This window comes from Aethalodelphis obliquidens, unplaced genomic scaffold (assembly GCF_003676395.1).
Source record: "Aethalodelphis obliquidens isolate GAN/ISIS:26980383/991018 unplaced genomic scaffold, ASM367639v1 scaffold19, whole genome shotgun sequence".
NCBI classification, from domain to species: domain Eukaryota; kingdom Metazoa; phylum Chordata; class Mammalia; order Artiodactyla; family Delphinidae; genus Aethalodelphis; species Aethalodelphis obliquidens.
The window spans coordinates 28,849,484-28,874,749 of record NW_020837963.1 but is presented as its reverse complement, the minus strand read 5'-3'; the positions used below and the strand labels follow the sequence as shown (position 1 = coordinate 28,874,749).

Genomic DNA, 25,266 nt, shown 5'->3' with positions numbered 1-25,266 from the left:
GGATCAACAGTTTATTCCTTTTTATTGATGGATAGCATTCATTGTAAAGAATACTATACAAGCCTTCATTTCCCAGGTTTTCTATGATATAGTTGTATTTTGTTGTTAAAAGAAAGCTTGGTGCATTCTCAAGAATAAGGTTTATCGTATTTGAGACCTCAAAATTTTAGGTTGGGAAGTACTGCCATGGAAGTTAATCAAATTTGTATAACTTCCTTTACACAAATATTGCAGGGAATTCCCTAGTGGACCAGTGGTTAGGACTTGGCGCTTTCACTGCCGTGGCCTGGGTTCAATCCCTGGGTGGGGAACTAAGATCCCACAAGCTGCACAGCACAGTCAAAAAAAAAGAAAAATTGCAAAAAAGTTCTGTGACCTAGGGTAACAGGAGGTATTTTATTTGAACCAATGTTCCCACTGAAAACAATAAGAAATACTGTATAATTTTTTTTTAATTCTTAAAAGAAATAAAGAACTGAGTAGATAGTGAGAAATTTCTGGACTAAATCCAAATCAGCTGCCAGAGAGGTCAGGGACGACCATACAATCGCCTTTGCCCTGAGAGCACACGCCCTCCCCAAGAGTTTGGACTTGCTCTTCCATAGTCCACCTGTGCAAGGAGCAAAAGTAAAGACCAGGAACATCAAAAGGTGGAGGTCCAACAAGAGGGCCTCCTTCCCATGACGTGTGGGGCCATGAAGGGCTAACTCTCAAACTTAGAGAGAACCTGGACCAAGGCACCTACACGTGGAGATGGAGCCAGGCTCACGTTTCCTGAATAATTCAGTAACTGTGAACCTTGAACTTGGATGAAGATGTTCCAAGACAGGCAGTACCTCCAAGTACACAGTTCAGAAGCAGGGTATTTGTGTTGGAAAAACATATTTTCATCTTTTATTTCAAATGATTCCTATAGTTAGCTTTTTAAATATAATTGCAAACAAACAAACAAAACCCAAATAAACCACAGCACAACACAACAGCAAACACCACACAGTACCCAAACAACATACCATGAACAAGAGCCACGAGGAAAAAATACAAGAGAACAAAACTGCGAAAGGCATCAGATATTACACGTGACAGACACAAACTATAAAACACCTGGATACACAAGAACAATTAGAAGAATACTTGCATGGAATAGGCAAATATAAAAATGAAATAGTCAATGTGATATAGAAACTGAATAAAATTTTTAGAACTAAAAAAATACCAATAACTGAAATTAAGAAACTGATTGGTTTAATAGCTGATTAGACACAGCCAAAGATGAAATTAGTGACTTGAAAGACAGGGCACTAGGAATACTATTTATTAATAGAATAAAGCACAGAGACAAAAAGGTGGGAAATACAAAAGTAAAAACAGGAAAAACAAAGGGTACAGTGTGGATATCTAACCAACCTTGAAAGAGAGGTGACAAAATAGGGCAAAGGCAGTATTTAAAAAGACAAACTAAGAATTTTCTTGGATGAATGAAAGAAACCTATCTACAGATTCTGGAATAAACATTCATCTAGATATTATATCAGAGAGCAGGACACCAACAACAGAGAGAAAATCTGAAAGAGGCTGGAAGGGTCACAGGGGAGTAAGACTTAAATGACAGCTAGTAGACAGCAGCCATGGAAGCCAAAAGAGAGTAAAATAATCATGACAACTTAGAAATCTATACACAGGTGAAACTATTTTTCAAGAAGAAAAGCCAAGCAAAAATCTAGAGAGTTCCCAACAAAGGCCAGCACTAAACAAAAACTAAAAAAATAAATTTCTGACAGAAGAAAAATTATTCTACGTGGAAGGTGTGAAGTGCAACAAGAAAAACAAAACATGGATAAACCAAAATTAAGAGGGAATCTGTAGGAACTTCCCAGGCGGTCCAGTGGTTAAGACTCTGCGCTCCCCATGCAGGGGTTCCAGGTTCGGTCCCTGGTTGGGGAACCGGATCCCACATGCATGCTGCAAAGTGGGTGTCTGCATGCTGCAACTAAGAAGTCTGCATGTCGCAACTAAAGATCTCTCATGCCGCAACGAAGATCCTGAGTGCCACAACTAAGACCCTGAACAACCAAAATAAATAAATAAATTTTTTTTTTTTAAAGAGGGAATGTGTAAAACAGTAATATTGGACTTCCCTGGTGGCTCAGTGGTTGAGAGTCTGCCTGCCAATGCAGGGGACACAGGTTCGAGCCCTGGTCTGGGAGGATCCCACATGCCGCTGAGCAACTGGGCCCGTGAGCCACAACTACTGAGCCTGCGCATCTGGAGCCTGTGCTCCGCAATGAGAGGCCGTGACAGTGAGAGGCCCGTGCACCGCGATGAAGAGTGGCCCCCGCTCGCCACAACTGGAGAAAGCCCTTGCACAGAAACGAAGACCCAAACACAGCCATAAATAATAAATAATTAAAAAAACAAAAAACCCCAGTAATATCTTGGAGTTTAAGAATAACTACAATTAGAATAAATGACAAAAATGGATTAAGTCAGAAAGGGTAAATGGAGTTAAACACTTCTAAGGTGACATGCAAAGGAAATGATTACCTTTAGACTTTGAGAAATTAAGAATGTTTTTAATTTCTAGGATAAATACTAAAAGAACAGAAACTGCTTAGAAAACTCACAAACTACTAGAAAAAAAGTGGAATTATAAAAAATAATAAATAAAATGGTAAGAAAGTAGAAAAAATATAGAATAGTTAAGTCACATTAAAAGCACAATATAAAATGATAGATTTAAACTAAAAATATAACAGTATTACAGTAATTGTGTATGCACTAAATAGTCAAAAATTATGGGAGTAGATAAAAATTAAACTTTATGCTATTTACAAGAGACACATATAAATATAATTACACAGAAAAGTTGAAAGTATAAAGATGGAAAAAGACATGCCAAGCAAATTAAAGCCAGCTGGCATTACTATATTAACATAAAACAAAGTAGAATTTAATGCAAAAAGCTTTAGCGGAGATAAAGAAAGTCCCTTTGTAATGAGAAAATGCCTAATTCAGAAGAAATATATAGCAATTTAAATTTGTATACAAGAGGGAGGGGATATGGGGATATATGTATACATATAGCTAATTCACTTTGTTATACAGCAGAAACTAACACAACACTGTAAAGCAACTATACTCTAATAAAGATGTTAAAAAAATTTGTATATAGTCAATGCCAAAGTCACAAAATATATGATACCAAAAATAGACAGGATTCCAAGGAAAAATAGATGAATTCACAATACTGATCAGAGATTTAAACACAATCCTCAGTAGCTGTTAGAAAAGAAAGAACAAAATCAAGCAGGGGTACACAGAAACTGAAAAACAAGATGAACAATCTTGACCTAACGGACGTATAAAACACTGCAGCCAACAATTCAGATTCCATGTTCTTTTCAAGCACACAGCAAATGTTTACAAAAACCAACTAAATATCAGGCCCTATAACTAGTCTCAACATATTTCACAGGTCTGAAATAATGAATGCTATGTTTTCTGACAACTATGCAATTAAGTCAAATATGAACAAAGACATACTTAGGAAAGTCAAATATGGTTGTAAACTAAGAAATAACTTTGTAATAACTATGGGTCAAAGAAGAAACCACAGTGGAGATTTAAAAATATTCTGTAGTTGACAATAACAAAAACACTATACATATGAAAACTTTTAGTATGCAGCCAAAGTAGTACTTACAGAGAAATTTGTAGCCTCAACTGCATATATTCAAAAAGGGGAAAAACTGTGAAAACTAGTGAATTAAGCATCTATCTGAAGAAGTAAGAATAATACAAACCAAAGAAGGTAGGAGGAAAGAAATAAGGTAAGGTAACATTAATAAAATAGAAAAATATTATATAGCATAGAAAATCAATAAACTCAACCTTAAGACTGCTAAAGTTGACAAACCACTGGAAGACTAATCAAGAAAAAAAAGAGAAAGGGCAGAAATAAGTATCAAGAATGAAGAAGATCAATATCACAGATCCTACATATAAGAAGAGATAACAAGAAAACACTATTAACAAAATTTAATTTAAAAACTTTGAGGGCTTCCCTGGTGGAGCAGTGGTTAAGAATATGCCTGCCAATGCAGGGGTCACAGGTTCGAGCCCTGGTCCCAGAAGATCCCACATACCGTGGAGCAACTAAGCCCATGCCTGCAACTACTGAGCCTGCACTCTACAGCCCACGTGCCACAACTACTGAGCCACGTGCCACAACTACTGAAGCCCATGCACCTAGAGATCATGCTCCACAACAAGAGAAGCCACCGCAATGAGAAGCCCTTGCACCACAAGGAAGAGTAGCCCCTACTCACCACAACTAGAGAAAGCCCGCAGCAACAAAGACCCAACGCAGCCAAAAAAAAAATAAATTAAATTTTTTTAAAAATTTGAATATTTAGGTACAGTTGACATACTTCCTTAAAACAGTAACTTTTCCAAAACTGACTCAAGAGGAAATTAAAAGCCTGAAAGCAGCTTTTCTAACTCTTTAAAGTTAACTGTTTAAACTATAACTAGTTAAGAAATATAGTTAAACTAGTAAAGAAATCAACTCTGTCAAACATCTTTCCACAACAAAAAGTTCAGGCTGACATGGCCTCCTTGATGTAAATATGTCCAAGGGATAAATAATTACAATTTTAAACAAAAATATTTTAGAGAAGACTCATCAATATATTTTATGAGAATAGCATAATCTTGATACAACACCAAAAGAATGATGTAAGAAGGAAAGTTATGTCAATCTCACTCATGTAAACCAATGCAAAAATTTCACAAAAATTACAAGCTAATGGAACCTAGTAATACATGAAGGCGGGCGTATTATACCATGACCAAGTTGTGGTTTTCCCCCAAAAGAATACAAGGTAGGTATAGCATTAGAGCTCCACAGCCCTCTGCCTGGCCCATGCCAGCTCTGGCCTCTGAGTTATTCTTCCTTTTTCAAAACGCAGCACATGTTTACAGCTAGGAAGCTCTATCAGCCCATTTTCAGCCTGCAGAATTTGGGATTCTGACAGGCTTCTGATCTTGTCTTGTCTCTGTTCCTTCCAGTCCAAGCTGGCAGTGTTACTGCTGGTATAATATTCTCAAAACCTCTGTGGGGCTCTCGTGTGTGTCATGGGGGTCCACACGTCCACACAAAAGGCTCCTCCACAGGTCTTTGCTGGACAACCCCATCTATTCCTCACTTCTGCTGAGATGGCTAAGTGGGTCCATGAGTACCACACCTAATCTCTTCAGCAAAAGGCTGTCCAGTCACATCCTTGGACTTCTCTCCTGTGCATGCTTTCCAAACGCTGAATCTTCTAATATTAGCATCTTCTGCAACCTGGATAGGCTAAAAATTTCCCAAGCCATCAATACCTAAATATCATTCCTAGGTCTAAGTAAGGTTGAAAGAACTCTTTTCCCCAAGCATGCTTCCTGGAAAATGAGGCCTTACTGAAAATATCTGGTAGGTTAGCTCAAACTTGTAAAATGTCGCAGAAAGGGCACCTGACTTGTAAATAACTTGACAAAAACCTCCTAAGAATCTTCCTTCAACAAAACTTCAGGAAAGTTAATTCCAACTTTGGAAGCGAACTTTGTACCCGTGTGGATAATGTTTTCGACACTCCCTTCTTGGTGTACTGACCGAGCAGGGCTCTGAGCAGGGCACCAGGCGCTGCCCCGAGCACGTGGTGGAATGTGCGTGTGGGCATTTCCCTGGCAAGCCTCCTGCACACCCGCTGATCCGACCGCCCAACCTACAGAACATGAGAGGAAAACTGCCTCCCAAGCCACACAAGCTCTCATCGACATCAGCGTTTACAGAAACACACCCTATTGGCAAGAGGTTCTCAAGTGTTGCTCGGAAGGAACGTGCTGTCGCCTCGTGGAACACCATCGTGCTTGTACTGCCCACATCCGCCTCACGTGGGTAAACCCTTCCTGACCCAGCACTGGCAAGACGGTTGTTCCTGACCAGCTAGACTTATGCAGCATTTTAACGCGTATGCGCAAAGAACATAATCATTAGAGACGTGTAACTGCAAGTTGCTGGCCTGAGGGAATCTGACGTGCCCCGTGAAGTGTTCTGATCGTTTGCTTTGTGCTGTCAGTGACACAACGAACTACGGAACATACATTCGTTTTAGAGTTACAGGAGTTACGTCTTGTACTATTTTCCTTGACAGACAAAGTAAACTGGATCAGGTGACTCAAACATCTTTAATTCTGTAGAGAATTTCTATGAAACAGCTTTTCTTCCTTAAGCTGGAAAAGCCTTTTAAGAGTGTTAGGTCAGACAGATGTAGAGAACGAACCTATGGACACCAAGGGGGGAAGTGACGGGGGGTGGTGGTGGTGGTGTGATGAACTGGACGATTGGGATTGACATGTAGACACTGATGTGTATAAAGTTGCTGACTAATAAGAACCTGCTGTACAAAAAAATAAATAAAATAAAATTCAAAAAAAAAGTGTTAGGTCAGTAGAAGAAAAAGCACTTTACTTTTCAGAATTGTGTATTTTGCAAAACAAAAAAAAATTTTAATCTATTCTTTATTAAATGCAGAAGTGTATTTAGTAAATACTAAAAGTATCGCTACTCATAGTTTAATGGAAACTTTGCAATGGGAAAACAAACTTGGTTGGGTCAAATGTAAGCCTTAGGCTCCTAAATCAGTGCCCTCTATACTTTTTATGTTTTATGGTTTTCATCTCTCTGCTAAATCTGTATAATTGCATCCTCAGACTGTGAAAAACAAGGAAAAGTATCGTGCTGAAGTAGGCATCAGATATTATGATGCTAAACAGAGGTACAGTCATAATTCTGTCTAGTAAGTCTCTCCAAGCTTGACCGAACATGTTACCCTAAATAGAAAATTGTTGATGGAAAAACTAGAACAAGCCAGATTTGCAGAAAGCCTTGTACCTTTCTCATTTTGTAATCAGACTTTTTTTTTTTTGCCACACCATGCAGCACGTGGGATCTGAGTTCTCTGACCAGGGATCGAACCTGTGCCCCCTGCAGTGGAAGCGCAGAGTATTAACCACTGGACTGCCAGGGAAGTCCCATATAATCAGACTTTTTAAAAGGATATACAAAGCATGCACTCCGATGTTCACTGCAGCATTATTTACAATAGCCAGGACATGGAAGCAATCTAAACGTCCATCGACAGATGAATGGATAAAGAAGATGTGGTACATATATACAATGGAATACTACTCAGGCATAAAAAGGAATGGAATAGTGCCATTTGCAGAGATGTGGATGGACCTACAGATTGGCATACAGAGTGAAGTAAGTCAGAAAGAGAAAAACAAATATTGTATAATATCACTTATATGTGGAATCTAGAAAAATGGTACAGACAAACTTACTTGCAAAGCAGAAGTAGAGACACAGATGTAGAGAACAAACTTAAGGTTACCAAGGGGGGAAGTGGAGGTGGGATGAACTGGGAGATTGGGATTGACATATTTACACTATTGATACTATGTATAAAACAGATAACTAATTAAGAACCTGCTGTATAGCACAGGAAACTCTTAAAAAAAAAAAGGATATACATACTGACATTGTCAGTTTACTGAAGAAAGAAGTTAAAGAGAATTAAAAAAAATAAAGAGAATAAATAAAGAGAATTAAATAAAATATTAAAAAAATAAAAGTTGAATATTGTTCAATGGTTTCTATCAGTTAAGGATAGAAGTGCCCCAGAAACAGGAAGGAAGAGAGTTCTCACCTGGCCTTTCGCATCACACACACAAACAGTAGTGAAGTGACAGCACATAGCATTTCAGAACTGATACAAGCAACAGAAACGAAGAAAAACAAGATTAATGAAAGCAAAGGAAAAACCCTGGGAATTCCCAAGAAAAAAAGATGTGCTTAAGAGATATGGGAATAGGAGCTGTCTGTTGGCAGCTGCAGAAGGACATGCAGGAAGGACTGGGTTAACAGCTAAGATGGGCAGTGCTGACCCTGAGACTCAGCCCCAGGAGGCCGGCTGAGCTGGCACTGGGTGGGGCTCGCAGTGGGGTTCACATGGGGCTGCAGGGTTCACACCAGGGTAAGTGGAGTTCACACCACGGGGCAATGAGATTCACACCAGGGTCAGTGGGGTTCACACCAGTGGGCAGTGGGCTTCACAACAGCAGGCAGTGGGGTTCACACCAGGGTCAGTGGGGTTCACACCAGGGTCAGTAGGGTTCACATCAGGGTCAGTGGGGTTCACACCAGCGGGCAGTGGGATTCACACCAGGGTCAGTGGAGTTCACACCAGGGTCAGTGGGCTTCACACCAGGGTCAGTGGGCTTCACACCAGGCAGTGGGGTTCCCATCAGGGTCAATGGGGTTCACACCAGGCAGTGGGGTCCACACCAGGGTCAGTGGAGTTCACACCAGGGTCAGTGGGGTTCACACCAGGCAGTGGGGTTCACAGCAGGGTCAATGGGGTTCACACCAGGGTCAGTGGGGTTCACACCAGGCAGTGGGGTTCACACCATGGTCAGTGGAGTTCACACCAGGGTCAGTGGGGTTCACACCAGGCAGTGGGGTTCACAGCAGGGTCAGTGGGGTTCACACCAGGCAGTGGGGTTCACAGCAGGGTCAATGGGGCTCACAGCAAGGTCAATGGGGTTCCCTCTTTCGTTCTAGGTGGATCACACTGAGAACAATACATTCAATAACATCATATTCAGTGAAACCAGACATCTGTTTTTCTTCATTCTTAAACCCACCTTATGGGAATGATGTAGGAGAAGAGCAGGAGAAAGCGGAAGAGACTGCGGTACCAGGGACCTGAGAATCCCTGCAAGGTCACCATGACAACCGAGAGGGCAACCAACGCCAAAAACAGCGCTTTGGTCAGCTGATTGAGCTCAAGGTCCAGCAAACCAACCTGAAAGAAAATGAAGAGTTAGGACAGAACCACATTCTTAAATTTTCTTTTGTACTAGCTTTCATTATACTAAAATACAAAAACGTACTAACTTTACATTTTCTTCTGAAAACTTCTCCTGACATTCACACTTCTTTCTGAAAAGCCTTTTAAAGATTTAGGGAGAATTTCTGAAAGTGACCCATGGTCCCCAGAGCATTTCCAGAGTCTACTGAGAAAACATGAGTCCTGAGTATCCAACCACAAAAAACTCAGATCCTTTCTCTAGATAATGAGGTTACGACCAGCAAGTGGACAAAAGGGGATGCGGGACGAGAGCCGCACGGACGGCCCGGCAGCCCGGCCAGCTCTCCGGGAGCACAGGCGCCTTTTCCTCTGCACGTGCCACGTCAGGGGATCACTTAGGATTTTCTTCAGAACAGGACAGTATGTCTGTCAGCCCTCTCTGCCAAGAGCCTCCCTGGAAAGAACTTCTCTTAATTAAGAAGGAAAGCAACAGGGGGAGTGGTTAGCCTGCAATGACAGCTTGTTAATTCGCGGAGGTCCTGTACTTTAGGTCCTCCCGGTAAGGCACACACACTCCAGTTCATCCTGTGGATCATTTGCCAGCTGAGCAAAACGTGAGGGAGAATTATGTCAATAAGAATTAGTTCCTTTTTTGTGTGCGTCCTGTGTGGGATCTTGGGGACAGTAAGAACGAGATACCCAGACACCATCCATTCTACAAGTGAAGAGAACACAGCTCTTCTGAAACATGCAGCTTCAATTTCAAGCCCAGCACCTCCACCAAGTCCTGCTCCGTGCTTAGTGTCATTGCTGAAAGACTACCGGGCAATGCAGCGTGGGGGGCAGAGAGAGGAGCGGGGAGGGCGGCGCCAGGCTTTGTAGAAGGGCTTTAGAGCCACAAAGAGGACAAGTGACGCCGTACGGCAGTTAAGATCCCTCAAGACTCTGTGTTTAGGCTAGTCTGGCTCTGCCACCTGGCTGCGCAACCTTGGGCAAGCTGAGCATCAGCTTTCCCATCTGTAAAATGGGCTGTAACATGTCTTCCTGACAGGACCCGGGGGGAAAGAGAGGACACACAGCACAGGGAGCACAGCTTCTGGTAGAGAGCAAGCCTGCATGCATGCTACTACTATTGTCATTACTATTATCATTGTTATTATTATTAAAAACCTGGATTTGAGTCTCTGCTTACTAACTGTGTGACCCTGGGGAATGTTCTTACACTCTTTAAGCCTCACTCTCCTCCTCTGTAAACTGCTGTTACCCATCTCCTAACAGAGGTGCCTGGAGAAGCCCAAACAATGTGGCAAAGCTCACTGTCACTACTGGTCACCCTCAGGCCAGGGCACAGAAGGTGCTTAACAGAACTGCTTATATGTAATTTATATGACACTAGCAGAAGACTGAATCCTATCAGGTTATCCATCTGCCACCTGAGTTTCTTCTGAATCTGGTACAAATTTTGAAAAAGAGAAATTAAAAAAGAAAACATGATTACCAAAACTATACTATTATTCTCAAATTGAAAACTTTTAGAATTACTAACCTACGTAATATCAGTTTATTTTGGAATGCCTGTTGAATACCATGTCTTTGGCCAATAAAAAGCTAGCCTTTTCCACACTTCACTGTTTAGTTTATATCTGCTTTTGATTAGGGTTTGCCACAAAGGCTCATGAGAACGTTAGAACCTGTAGTTACAAAGAAAGCACAGAACTTTGTCAGAAAACCCAGTTAAGTGCAGCAGTGAAGAAAATTCATTCATTATACAAGCAAGTTTAAATACCTACTACATTTTTTGCTGAACTCTAGGGTTATGAAAAATGAGTCCACTATGAGATTTCACCCTTCAAGAGACAGCCAACTAGTAGGAAGTATAAGGCGAACACCAGTAACATACCCTATAGAAGAGAAATCTTCTCTAACCAAGCTTATGGGGGAAGTCACTTCTTAGAGCTGCCCGTCATCAGCACTGCTGTTGGCTGACACCTAACGGCCTTTAGAGGCTCCAGAAACCACGGGAATGACAACAGGGACCCAGAAGCTACACCGCTGGAAGTCTGTCTAGCGCACTCGCCCTACCTCCACACCAATCCCAACACTACAGGGTCTGCGCAGTGGTCTGGGAGCCACGGGTCCCCACCTGCAAGGGCCCTGGAGGTGGGAGCGGGGCCAGGGGCGAGGCGGCTCTGCAGCGTCTGCGCCTCCAAGCCACCACCCACAGAGGTCCCGCCCCTCCAGGCCCCACCCACCACAAGGCCCCACCCCCACGAAGTCCCTCCCCTCACCAGGCCCCTCCTCTCCACAGCCACCACCCCGGCAGGCCCCGCCCCCTCGCCTGGGACACGCGGCCTACTCTGGTCGCGCGCGCTCTTCAGACTCGGAACCCCAGAGACTGTAGGCAAGTCCTAGAGATGCGCTGTCTCCTGTGCGCAGCTTGTGCGCAGATGAGACCCTTCCCGGCCAGGCCGGCCGTGTCTGCAGGGCTCTGCGGGCAGGGCTCTGCGGGAAGCGCCCTGCCGCCCTAGCGGTCACTTCCAGCGCAGTGACCGGGCGAGTGGGCAATGGGGCTAGCCGGTCCGGGCTCGCCACCTCTGGGCCGGGACGAGCAGCGGGAAGGACCGCGCCGACGGTTCTGGAAGCTTCCCCGGTGGAGCGGGACTGGGCTCCGTGAGAGCGGCGGCCAGGACCATGGCGCCTGATTTATCAACTCCATTTAAAAACCGGCAGAACCAGGACAAATACGTTGCAATTTCCGCTACTTCAACTACTATATAGTTTATGCTTGAATTATTGAGAAAAATAGGGTTTTGGATTAAAATGAAGAAAAATTAAGCCAGGGAAGTAGAGCATGTTTCAAAGCCCGGGCCCTCTGCGGTGACAAAGACGGCCTAAGTTCCAAGCCTCGCGGAGGGTCAGATGAAGTCATTACTCATTCAGTCAGGGAAAAAAGACTCAATTACCTCAACGTAAAGATGCTATCAATGAATGCAAAGTGCATATTTTACTCTATTCATCCAAATCCCATTAAAAAGTGAAAGGAATGATTTAATCTGGCCTTCCAGAGTTGGCCTTTTTTGTAATAAAATAAAGAATCACTGTCTTGCAAAATGCATAACCACTGCCTCACACTTTCCCCTGCATCAGGGCAGTGAAGGACTGTAAGAGCTGGGACAAAACAGTCAGGAATGAGGACAAAGTTTCCTTTGAAAAAATGACCCATATAGGATGGAAACATTACAAGCAGCCCACTGCACATTGATATTCAGCTAATTCAAAGTATTAATACCTTTCTAATTGACGAGGACACGTGGTCAACTGCCTGACTAGTGACTATAACTAAATGTCGTCTTCACCAACCCCTTCTGATTTAAAGGACGAATGAAAGGTTTAGCAGAGAAAACACAGCTTCTCAGTAATGGGCTGTTCCCTGCTTTCTTTCAGGAGCCTTTCCTGAACTATGATTATTCTTCCTCGAACATAATTGCAACTGAGCTATAGTATATAGTATGATCTTTTTTGGGGTGGGGGTGGGGTGGGGGGTGGTCAATTCTAACAAAGCACAGTGAGAAGAAAAGAGATACTTCAACTATTTTTTTAAAGGTCACTTTCAATTTTATACTCATTTCACTAGAACACCCTTAAAAGTTTCTTCAACTTGTCTAAAATGCAATCTGGACTCAAAAACTATTCAATATGAAAGCTAGTTAACTTTAAAGCTACAAATTCTATAAAGAAGGTGGTAGCCTGAGTTTTGATGTGAAACTCTTCTTTCTTTCAAAAATTTCCTAGAACATCTGAACAGGCCAGAGAGCTTTTACTATGACTTCAAGACCTTTTTACCCCTAAGGTATATTATGAATCAGTTGAAGTAATTATGACTGTATAAGAAAAGGTAAGTACACTAGGAAGTAATTTTCAACATTTTTGTAATTTCCTATATTAGTAAAGCAAATTTTCTTCCACTTGTCATAATATTTGTTTGATTTGAAACAACTGTGATAACAAAATTAAATACGCTACTGGAAATTTTAATCTCCAAGGGAAAATCTGTGCATAATGTCTAAGATGCCACAATGGCTCTGGGAAGGGGCTGCTCTGGGATAATGAACACAATAATTGCCTGTATAATCTAAAACGCTACTAATGGCAACGATCACAGATCCACTTAGCTCCTCTTTAATTTATGTACCAAGTTTTAAACAGCTAATGGTTCTCAGTAAAATAATGGTTTATACCAACAATGAAGGGTAAATACAGTATCCTCCTGCTTAATCAAGAAAAGATCAGTCAGGTTTTTTAAGGCACCCATGGACGAAGGAGACCCCACCTTATCTCAGTAACACAATGCGTTTCCAGCCCATCTCAAAGTCCCCCTAAGTCCCCAAGAAATCAATGTAGGAGCCTCGTGTTATAAAAACTTAGTGGCAGAGAAAACAAAAGGCATAAAAGGAAGCACTGCCAACTGCTCCTCACGTGATGTTACCCCGGATCAATGTTATGTGAACATCCAAGTACTGTAACCTTGCTTCTAAAACTCACATTTCCTTACTTGCTACGTGAAAGTATTTTAGTATAGCAAAACCATAAGATGCAAAATGTGAAAAAGCCAATTTAAACTCTTGCAGAAAGCTAAATATCATTTTAATTTGTCCTATATTTTCCCTGTAAATATATCTCAATTTGAAAAACAAACGCCTCCAATCTACTAGCAAATGCACTCACGACGACTCTACACAGACAGAGATACAGCTTTACATGTGAGAGACTACTTAGGGGAAACTATAACATTACCGTTAACGTTGTTTATCTTTTAGCAGCAAAACTATTCTCGGATCAGCCCATCAGCCCCACATCATTCAGAATTTGGATTGTGACTACAAAATTGAAATAGGGCTACTGCTTTAACCTGGTTGAAATTCCTATAAAAAAACACATTTCTTGGGGCTTCCCTGGTGAGGCAGTGGTTGGGAATCTGCCTGCCAATGCAAGGGATGCGGGTTCGAGCCCTGGTCTGGGAAGATCCCACATGCTGCGGAGCAACTGGGCCCATGAGCCACAATTACTGAGCCTGCGCGTCTGGAGCCTGTGCTCCTCAACAAGAGAGGACACGATAGTGAGAGGCCCGCGCACCGTGATGAAGAGTGGCCCCCGCTTGCCACAACTAGAGAAAGCCCTCGCACAGAAACAAAGACCCAACACAGCCATAAATAAATAAATTAATTAATTTAAAAAAATGTCAGGTGCTGTGCTATTTAAAAAAATAATAAAAATTTAAAAAATTAAAAAACACATTTCTTTTAAATATCTTTGAAACAAATCGGTCCTATATTTTCTACTTATAGTAGAATCTTAAAAATAAGTACATACCTTCAATTCAAATAATTGAAACTCTTACACTGAATCTAACTCCTAAACCTTACAGCAAGAACTTTTTTCCAGTTTGGAGTTTAAATTAAAAGTATTAGTTGTTTTTTTTTTTTTTTTGAGTGATGCGATGTAGCCCTTTTTTCTTATTCTCCAGTTTATTTATTCATTCATCTTTGGATATGAACGCCTCAGTCCTAAGTGTCTGTCCTGCACGCAGGCGCCACCCACCCATAGACAACTCGGCTATTATCATTTACTGCCCCAGTGATCTGCGAAATAAGAAGCACTTCTTTTAGCTGTTCTAGTCTATTGGCTCAATAATCTGTGCTTTAAAAGCTCCCTAAGTAAGTATCAGCACGATAATTCTTAATGTTATATCACCTTAATTTTTAAAAGTCAAAATCTATATTTACACAATAAACATATAAAAGTCTATTCTGAAAGAATATTTCATATTCTACATTTTTACCTGCAAATAAATTTTGCATGACTATTCTATATTCAGCATTTAAGGTTTCTTCCTTGCTTACCAAATAGTTACCACATAAGATATTTTTTTCTTGAATACTTAACATTTAAAAATAAAATGGGGGGACTTCCCTGGCGGTCCAGTGGGGAAGATTTCGCCTTCCCATGCAGGGGTGCGTGTTTGATCCCCTGCTGAGGAGCTAAGATCCCACATACCTTGTGGCCAAAACACCAAAACATAAAAGCAGAAGCAATATTGTAACAAATTCAATAAACACTTTGAAAATGGTCCACATCAAAAACAATCAAAAAAAAGAAAAGGAAATGTGGTTATTACATTTTTTAGATAAACAAAAAAAGCCTTAATGCAAAGCTCAGCTCCTCAGCAAGGAAGTACAGCCTCTTTCCATGTTAATGTGAGAAACTCAGGAAAGGGGGGACCCAGTGCAAGCCCTCACCTAGTTTACACAACCTTGGTACCGATCAGCTCCGTGTTTAGGACAATGCACGTCGTCAGATCACTCTGTCCGCTAGACACGATAAACATGTTGTTAAGGGTGAAATTATTCCTAAAATCTACAAACATATTACTTGCTGAGTTTGAAGGGGGCTTCATGAGTGCAGAATGTGGCTGTCTTCTCAAGCCGTCAACCTACCAGATCATTTGAGAAATTTCAATAGTGGCTTGAGCATTTGCTATAACACATATCCACGTAACATTTTATAGTCATCAAAAATGCCAGAAAATAGCACATTATCTATGGACATATGGACATACACATATACACACGTCAGGTCTGTTTTTGCAAAATGCAGACTTACTTTTATATTCATGCAGGACAATTTGGTCAAGGCTGTTACTGTCTGACAGCCTCTGTCACAGTAGAGCCTTTATTAAGGCGTAACCAGTATATTAAAAAGTCATCAAATTTAAAGCAACATAGTGACTTTAAGTGGTTAGTTTAATTTTGTGTTTCTAATAATTACTATAAACTATTTCAAATAGGCTCAACTTGAGACACATCGAAGCCATGTTTAAAACAAAGATGAGTGTGCACAAATATGCAAAACGGTCTGGAAACCGTTTGGAAATTTAAGTTGTACTCTATGTACACAAACTACATGAAAATACAGCACTGAATATTTCAAAGAGACCATAATTTTCTAATGTACAGTAGTTCCGGCCTTATTTTACAACAGTCCACACAGGTTATTTAAAAACCAGGGATGCAAGGAGACTACACCACACAAACCACTATCAGCCCAACACTATGCTGAATATGATTTGTGTGCACTGCTGTCATGTTTCCTGTTGATATTCCGTTGTTGCTTTTTTTTTTTTTTTTTTTTTGCGTTACGCGGGCCTCTCACTGTTGTGGCCTCTCCCGTTGCAGAGCACAGGCTCCGGACGCACAGGCCCAGCGGCCATGGCTCACGGGCCCAGCCGCTCCGCGGCATGTGGGATCTTCCCAGACCGGGGCACGAACCCACGTCCCCTGCATCGGCAGGCGGACTCTTAACCACAGCGCCACCAGGGAAGCCCCGTTGTTGCTTTTATAAAAACGTTTCTCTTAGCTGGGGAGAGAAAGCAAAGGCGAAGGTGCAGTATATTGCGGCTTCGCCAGCAGAGGGCGCTCAAGATTGTTGCTTTTTTTGTTTTTCGAATGCTGAAAGCCTGCTTTTGATAAAAGCAGAACTTCGATCTTCGATCAGCCAATTCAGTATATATAATACATGTTGTCTTAGTTTTATTAACAACAAAAAAAGTTACCATAAATATCTATGTTGTCATGAAGAATCCAAGACAGAATTTATAGACTTTAACGTGATGAATTAATTATATTGAAGGAAATTTCCCAAATAAAAATCTACTATCAAATAAGGATATTTGATATTTGTCATATTTAAAGATATGACAACCAAAATACTGTAGGTAATCGGTACAGTAGTATAGTGCTATGGCTTTTCTGTTTTTAAAGATTTAGATCTACAAACTAAATCAATAAAGCTGTAACAACAACTTACATTAGTGGTTTAGAGATCCTGCATATATTTACCTTATTTTTGTCTTAACAGTGTAGAAAGCTATCAGTTTTAAATGGTTTTGCTAAGACCACCCACCAATTCAAAATGATTACTTCAAGCCTGAGCTATCTACCGACACCAGAAACCTCAACCTTCAACATCAGTCATGTAAGTGAAATTTGAGGTCAGGCATTTGATTTCAATTTAATCTAATTAAATAAGCAGTTTATTTTGGTAATTTTATATTTATTTTAACAGATATTTTACAAGTAGCATTAACCTACTCTCGAATCCTTACTATCTAAAAACACAATACCCATGAGTTTAGGGATTAGTAACTGTGTTTTTAAAAAAAAAAAGTCTGGAAAAACGCCAGCAAGAGCAGATTCTGTGCGTGGTCACCGATATGCTCAGGAACTGTGACTTTTATATTATGCTTCTTCAAAGACTTTAAAAGTCCCCACACTCTTGGAAATTCTTTTTTCCCTAGAAACATGAAAAATAGATTTTTTTCTAATAAGAACTCTAAATGGTTCTGATATTTTTAAAGAAAGCCTTTTATTAGGAGTCTTAAAATTTTAACAGACTCAGAGAGAAAGGGCAGACCATGGCTTCTTGTAAATCTGTTGAAATATGGGACAGTCCTCACCTTTCATTTTCTGGTCGATTTTTCATACTGAGGAGGCTACACTATTTAGCACATTTTTCTTCCGGGAGATATGGGTGTGTGTGTGTCTTTATTTCTCCTGCATGTGGCGAGTCCCTTATTTTAAATATTGTTTGTGGATGTGTGCATTTTAGAAACACCCTTCAAATATACTCTTAAATATTCATTTAAATATAATTTATAAAATATATTATTGAATAGAAAATACTCTTAGATTTTTAAGCACATCAATAATAATGCTGTTAAAATCTGGGCTCTGTTACTGCTTGCTAAAGAAATGGCTGAACATACAGCCAGGGCTTCTAACACTATTGCACCCAAAATTCCCCAGCACAGTGACTGCATCCCTTCAGGGCACCCTCTGAACTCTTCAAAGAGCTGGAAAAGTATTTGGCGGCTTTCTAACACCCAGGAAGCGACATATTGAAGGACGCATTCCTGTTAGTGGCTTGAAACTGCTGGACCGTACATGATGTGAAAGACTGGGATTTAGGCGACGGGAGTAGAACAGAGCCCCTTCTCAGGGAAAGCCAGTACCTGGTGGCCCCCAGCACGGGAGGCACAGGGAATGGCCGGGCAGGCAGGTACCAGGGCTGCCCTTCTCCCTGGAGCCTGCCTGGGACAGGGCCAGAAGAACTGCTGTTTTTCTTAAAAGAAACTGCAGGGGAGGCGGGGGGGGGGGGGGGGGGGGACACCCTTCCACCTGCTTGGTTATTTTCCTAATAAAATTCTGGGAGAGGGAATGGTTAAATTTTTATTAGTAAACAAGGTCATTCATTTATATGAAACTTTAATTTCCAGCCCTAGATTTTCCTCATAAGAGGTCATGATACAGATGAATTTCTATAACGAAGTCCGAGATTTGTTCGGTGATTCAAAACGTTACCATCTAAATTCTTTCTTTGGCATACCAACAAGTAAAATGCATTTCATGGTTTGTGCCAGGGAATTTACTAGACATTAGTTAACAATTTTTTTATATAATAATAGATTCCAGAAAGTCTGGTTTCATTAAGGACTACTTCAGTCCCATACACAGTATTATAAAGTTGTTAATTCTAAGTAACAGTATCTTAGGGGGAAAAAAAAAAAGACAATCGGCAGGAAAAATCCTCAACGCCTAAGTGTTGCGTGTGGCAGAGCTTAGCTTAGCATGTTTCACGTCTCAGTTTCTGCAGGCAGCGTGGCGCTACTATAACGTACACTGGACCGTGCAGCCCGCGAAGAGACACAAAGGCTGCGATGGTGGCACTACCCCCTTCACCGCTTGTTGGTTTATTGTGTAAATATGTGGGAATTTATGGGCCATTTAAGGTCTCCACCCCAGTCTCCAGATACCTGGCACCCATCACGACATAAAACCACTCAGCAGGGTTTTTAAATCAGGAGTCATTAGCTGACTTGACAAGATCTGTGTCTAAGATATTTACTGGAAACAAAACCATGATCACCATTTCACTGAACTCATGACATTCTGTCTCAATGAAATGCATATTACCTCTTTGTGATTATATTAAACATGTGAAAAGATACAGAAAACCCTGGTCAGTGTTTGAAACACCTCAGAATTGCTATTATCTTGTCCATTCTCTGTCCCACCAACATATCAGCATAACTAGCTAACAAACGAAAGTTAACAGTAGGTAAACATAATTAATTTTTAAGGCAGCGTAGCAGAACGGCAGACACAGAATGGCACAGAGAGAAAAAGAATGAAGAAAGTTATCATACTGGCCTAACACCTAACTTTGAATCAACGTTACTTAGTTTTCAAAATCCATAGTTCTCATGATTTGCATTCTTTTGAAAGGAAAACGGAATTCAGGAGATTTGCTGAAATTTTTAAATGACAAGCATAATACGGTTAAATAACCTTTTCATCTCCTTAACTACCCTTTTATTATTAACCGTCTACTTAAGAGGTTTATTACTGGGATCTTGGCAAAATATAGCACTACTTTCAACCATCTAAAATTTTTGTGTTACTTTATGTCTTCAAGGACACTTTATGAACCATTTCATACTTAATGGCTTGTAAGCAATCCCAAGAGCTGGGAGTTGTGTGAAAAGTTGCCCAGATTGACAGATACGGTGAAAAGGTCTGTATTAATTTCCAAGTAAAGAAATGCATGGCGTGGTATCTCACGATGATTATACTCTAAAGTACCAATTAGAACGCATCAGAAACCAGAGCAAGTTGACACTCTACAATAAAGCAAATAATTTCCAGTTGGAGGGGCAGAAAATGTTAATATGCAATGTTCAAGACTACAAGAATCTTTGTAAAAGGAAGTAGCTAATAAGGTTTAATGATGCATGTCAGGAAGCCACAGTATGTAGGGAAACACAGCTGGCTTCATTTTGTAAACTATTTGATATACACATCTTTCTAGTTCGCGATTATCAGCTGTGCCAGTGCCACAGGGGACAGCTTAGCCTTCAAATCAGGGCATCCTTCTTGTTCTCTAAATTACAAGTAAAATACATTACTGTAATATGGTGCTATAGGCGAGTGCCCCGACCGAAGCTTATCTGCTTGAGAAAGAGGATTACAGAAGTCTTCTGTAGAACGTCGTGGAAACAACCTCGCCAGCCTAATAGGCTCCTAAGCGCCAGAACCATTAAAACAAATCATAAAACAGGCAACACGCTTGGACTTAGTGAAGTAATAATCTTCACAAGACGGTCACCATTTTCCCCACCTTGTGTATTAAAATGCAAACTAACTGAAAAGTGCTTCTACTGAGCAAGCCCAGCCCGCCGCCCTGCTTTCTTTCCGGGGCGCACCTGCGCGTGCTGAGAGGACCCGCGCCGATGGCGACAGGCCGCCTGCTCACGCCATCTCCGTCGAGGGCCTGCAACGGCAGGTGACAGCAATTAGCAGCAGATGACAGCAGCACTTAGAGTCTGCACCAGATGGCAGCTCAGGGTCACCGGAAGCCAGCAAACCTTCCACGAGGAAGCCCTGTGTTAGGCAACTATCACACTCGAAAGCTCTCAGACACGAGTTAATTATTCAGCCACCAGAAGACAACAGCTAGGTCACAACTCTGATATCAAAATGCTGTTAATCACTTGGAGTGCACTTATTTTAAACGTAATTACACATATTAGCTGTTCAGAACGTGCACCTAATGACGGAGAGGGGGCCCTACACAAAAAGAGCTAAAATTCTAGTAATTAGTGAATTGTCGTAGGGCAAAGTATACCCAACAGGCTCTGACTCGGGTGGAGGCCGTTTACGGCCAAAGCAAGAACCAGCCACACAGCAGGAGTCTGACAAGACACCCCTGGCACCCTGGCCTGTCATGGAGGCGAGGAGAGCCCCCAAGGACCCGGGACACGCGTCACCATGAAAGGGCGTTGGTGAGCTAAGAAAAGACTTCAGATCTCGAGGTGGTCTGTCAAGGCTTCTGGCTCAAAACTAAAGTCTTAGGTCGCTGCAGCTTGGCTGAAGCCAGGAGACAGAAGGCGGTACGATTTGAGACAGACTGTGGCATCCGCAGGGGGGACGGACCCCTCACAGGCCATTCAGGTGAAGCTGACATGTTCCCTGTGAAAAAAAAATGCAGGTGAAAATGCTTCAGACAGGGCTTCCCTGGTGGTGCAGTGGTTAAGAATCCGCCTGCCAATGCAGGGGACACGAGTTCGAGCCCTGGTCTGGGAAGATCCCACGTACCGCGGAGCAGCTAAGCCCGTGTGCCACAACTACTGAGCCTGCGCTCTAGAGCCCACGAGCCACAACTACTGAAGCCCACACGGCTAGAGCCCGAGCTCCACAACAAGAGAAGCCACCGCAATGAGAAGCCCGTGCACTGCAACGAAGAGTAGCCCCCGCTTGATGCAACTAGAGGAAGCCTGCGTGCAGCAACGAAGACCCAATGTGGCCAAAAATAAATGAATTAAATAAATAAAAAAATTTTTTAAATGCTTCAAACAAACGAAATGCATAACCAATTTACTTTAACAAGATGAGTTCCCATTAATAACACATAAAATGGCTTCTTTTTGGTCTAAATTGTTTATAACTGATTAATTTCTGACCGCTTATGACCTTAGCAATTTCCAAGCCAATAGCCTTTACAACTTGCAAAGTGCTTTTGCATGATTTCTGTTACTCAGCTTAGCTCCAGCCTGGTTAAATTTCTGGTTCGCTTCCAGGGAGCTAAGGTGTATGGCCGAGCTTGCGGCTTCCGTCCCCTTGCCGCAGACGGGCCTCCCTGGCTGGCTGATATGAACAGAAATGATATTATTCCCACTCTCGTAATGAGATCTGTAGCTGTACTTTCCATTAACTACACAGACTCCCATTAGGTTTATGAAATGAAGACTGGCCACATCTTGCTTATCAGAATGTTCTCCTTCACTATTTCTATTTAAAAGTGGTGAAACTTGCTCAACTGGCAGCCGTTACTATCCTTTGGGAAAAGAAGAACAGATTAAACAAAGTGATTAAATGTTGTAACCAAAACAAGGACCGAGGAAGTAAACACTCAGCTGAGGGTCTTTTGCCTGGTGAAGCAGTTAAAGGACAAAGCACCTCATCCTACCTACATGCTCTGTGCTGAGCCTTCTGCTGGACGGGCGCTCTTCCTGTGCTACACGTAGGTTCTCCTGTGGACGCCTCTACTCAGCACCAGCGGGGCAGTGGCAGTGGGTGTGGACCCTGAGGCTCCGCTGTTCTGGAAGCAGCCAGGGCGGGGGCCGGGGGAGGCAGCGGCCGCTCGTCTCCTCTCCTGTGTAGAAACGCCAGGCCAGCAGGACTCTCCTGGATCCCAGACTTTCAGAGGTGTAACCTGCATCCTAGGTGTCTTCCAATATCTCTCAGAGCAATGATAATTAACTGATGATTAACTGCCCTTTCTGAAGAAACAGCAAGGGAGAAACACACTCCTCCTAAAGGGGAATCATATAACTTACAGGAAGACAATTTTAAATGAAAAGAGAAACTGCCTGAAGTAAGCTTGGTCATCAGATCTCTCCTGAACAACGGTACACTGCAGGTAAGCTAATTTTCCTTCAATTTCCTTTCAAAATAAGTAGGACATGATGGTAAGAAATGGCACCATAATGACCGGCATTCAAACGAGTGAATTCTTCCGGGACTGCGCAAAGTGCCGTAACGTGGCAGGCTCACGGCATCCTGCCATCCTTCTGTCACCGCCACAACAGGCCCGGAGCCTCACCCTGGGCTGGCCTCACGGGAAGGGTCTGTGCGCACGGGCAGGTGTGGCAGCATCGGTGTGAAGCACAGTGATTTACTTTGGTTTGTCCTTAGATCCACCACCCCTGTCTCCGTGTCAGGATGCAGACCTAGCACGAAACTGTGGGGCAGTGGAGGGAGGGGGCCGCGGGTGGGCGTGCGCCAATGCCAGAGCCCCGTCTGGACCAGTCACTCTACATGACCACGAAGCTGCCCCACGCGCCTTCCAGCTGGGCTTTCTGAAGCTCTTAAGAGGCGAAATAGCTCTGGGCACATCTGGGTCTCTGACCCTTTGTATTGATGACTCAGGACGGGCTCCATGGCCACCTTCCTGTCCTAGGCATGTAACCGACACACAGTAATTGCTCATTTAAATGCCCACTGCGATCATTCTTCTTCTTACTGATGTGATAAAAATACATGTCTTTCTCCTTTGATCTTATTGTTACCTTCACTTTTATTTCCCCCACTTACTTTCAAGTCTACGCGAAAATGCTGCTGTATAACACCCGAACTTGACACTGCAGATCTTCCCCCTTCTGAAGCCCAGACAAGTACAGCGACAACGGTCTCCCGCGGGAGGGAGGCCGCCTCAGCTCCAGCCCCTCAGCCATTCCTCACTGGCCACCATCCCCACACAGGAGGCAGAGGAGGGAAGCCAGTTTCAAATAAACCCTACCTGCCGCCCGCCCGCAGCTCCCGAGGAGGGGAGTCCAGGGCCAGGACGGTCAGGGGCCTCCGTACACTGTGCCCACAGATCAGAGGCGATCCCCGCCTCACCAGTTCCGTGAGGAGAGGGGCTGGGGGACATCTGGACCACGCGGAGCAGCTTCGAAGCAACCAGCCACCACTCCCGTGATCTGGGCGTGTACATGGCGGGGCCGACCTGATTTTCAAGTCCTCAGAGTCGCGCTGCACCCTGGCCTGACACTAACCAGGAGTACAAGTGTGTGCATGGCCTCTTTCCCGTGCTGCAGGTACCCACAGTCCAACCTGCTCCCATAAAGACGGACGGACCCCCAGTGGCCTCGAGACAGCAGCATCTGACTAACCCAGGGAGGGGGTCACTGCGGATGAGACGCCAACTTTCTCATGAAAAACCCATCAGTCAGCCAGACAGGGTCAGCTCTTGAGATGACAGAGCTCAACATCGACTTAGCCTGTAACTAAAGTGCAAAGCATATATTTAATATTTTGAATAGGAAACCAACTTGGAAATAAAAAGCTTTGCTGCAATTGTATTTTTATATAGCAGCAAACAGAAAATAAATTTTAAAAGATAATGAATGAAACGGCATCAACAGAATCTAAATACCTAGAAATGAATCAAACAAACGGTATACAAAAGCTCTACACAGAGAGAATCATAAAATATTATTGAAAAAATTAAAGAATACCTGTATAAACAAAGGATACAGAATATTCATTGATTAAAAAAACTCAGAATTTAAAAATCAATTCTCCTCAAAGATCTACAGAGATTAAATGCAATCCCAATTAAACTTGCTATAGTAATTACAGACGATTAGCACAAAAAGGGAATCGAGGACCAATCAGAGAGGAGGTCCAGATGCACACCCACCGCATGTGCACGTATGATTCATGCCGGAACCTGCGGTGGGAAAGGATGGACCTGCAACAGCTGGTTATGGGTCCACTGGAAATCTACATGGGGAAAAAATGGAAACTTCCCATTTTCATAACAAACACAGAACCCAATCCCAGACGTCTAGAGATCTAACTGAGAAAGGTAAATAGCAAAACTTCTAGAAGATAAGAGAGTACCTTCATGACCCAGGGTAGAGAAAGATTTCTTAAACCATGAAAAGACTGATAAATTGCACTCCATTAGAACTGAGCATGGCTATTTGTCAAGACACACTGAAGAGAGTAAGGAGGCACAGAGAGGGAGGACATTATACTCACATAACCAGCGAGCGCTCGTGCCAGGATATATAAAGGACTCCTACAAAATAATGAAAAAAGACTAACAATCCAACGGGAAAATGCACAAAAGACGCACTGCAGTGATCCTCAAACCAAGATGCCCAGGCAGCCCATCAACATGCAGAGGAAATGCAACCTCGCTAGTCCTCAGGGAAACAGAAACTAAAAACACAATAAGACATTACTACATCCTCAATAGAACATTAAACACTTTTTTAAAAAAACGGACAACCCAAGTGCGGACAAGGTCATAGAGGAACTTGAATCCTCACGCTGCAGGGAAGAGTGAACACTGGCGCCATCACTCTGGAGGACCGGGATTCCACAAAATGAATGTAAACGTATCCGTGACCCAGCAACTCCACTCCTAGGCACGTACACGGCAGAAACGCACGTGTTTGCACTGAGACACGGTGCACACAGACGCCCGGGCAGAGCGACTCGGGACAGCGGAGGGCCCATCAGCTGCAGGATGGCTTCTCCGAGCAGCTACGGCCAGTCCTGTGGCGGGATGGTGCACAGACACGCAAACCAACAGAGCCCTGTGACATGTGACACGTGGACAAAACCCCCATGCGCATCACTGTACACAGGAGGCCAAACGCAGAAGAATGCACGCTGTACAGCCGCATTTTGTAACCTTCAGAAACAGACAAAAGTTGCCAGTCAAG

At 42.7% G+C, this 25,266-nt stretch overlaps 1 protein-coding gene across 15 annotated transcripts in view; it reads right to left on the bottom strand.

Annotated features, from left to right (window-relative positions):
- Positions 1-25,266, bottom strand: part of ATP9B (ATPase phospholipid transporting 9B) — a 216,946-nt gene that overhangs the window by 68,353 nt on the left and 123,327 nt on the right. For all 15 annotated transcript variants that reach the window (XR_003435307.1, XR_003435308.1, XM_027118809.1 and 12 more), the window contains one exon: positions 8,749-8,909. Coding sequence is in view for 13 of the 15 variants with exons in the window: in XM_027118809.1 (XP_026974610.1) it covers positions 8,749-8,909 (161 nt within the window). In the remaining 2 variants the exon portion in view is untranslated. The remainder of the gene's footprint in view (positions 1-8,748; positions 8,910-25,266) is intronic.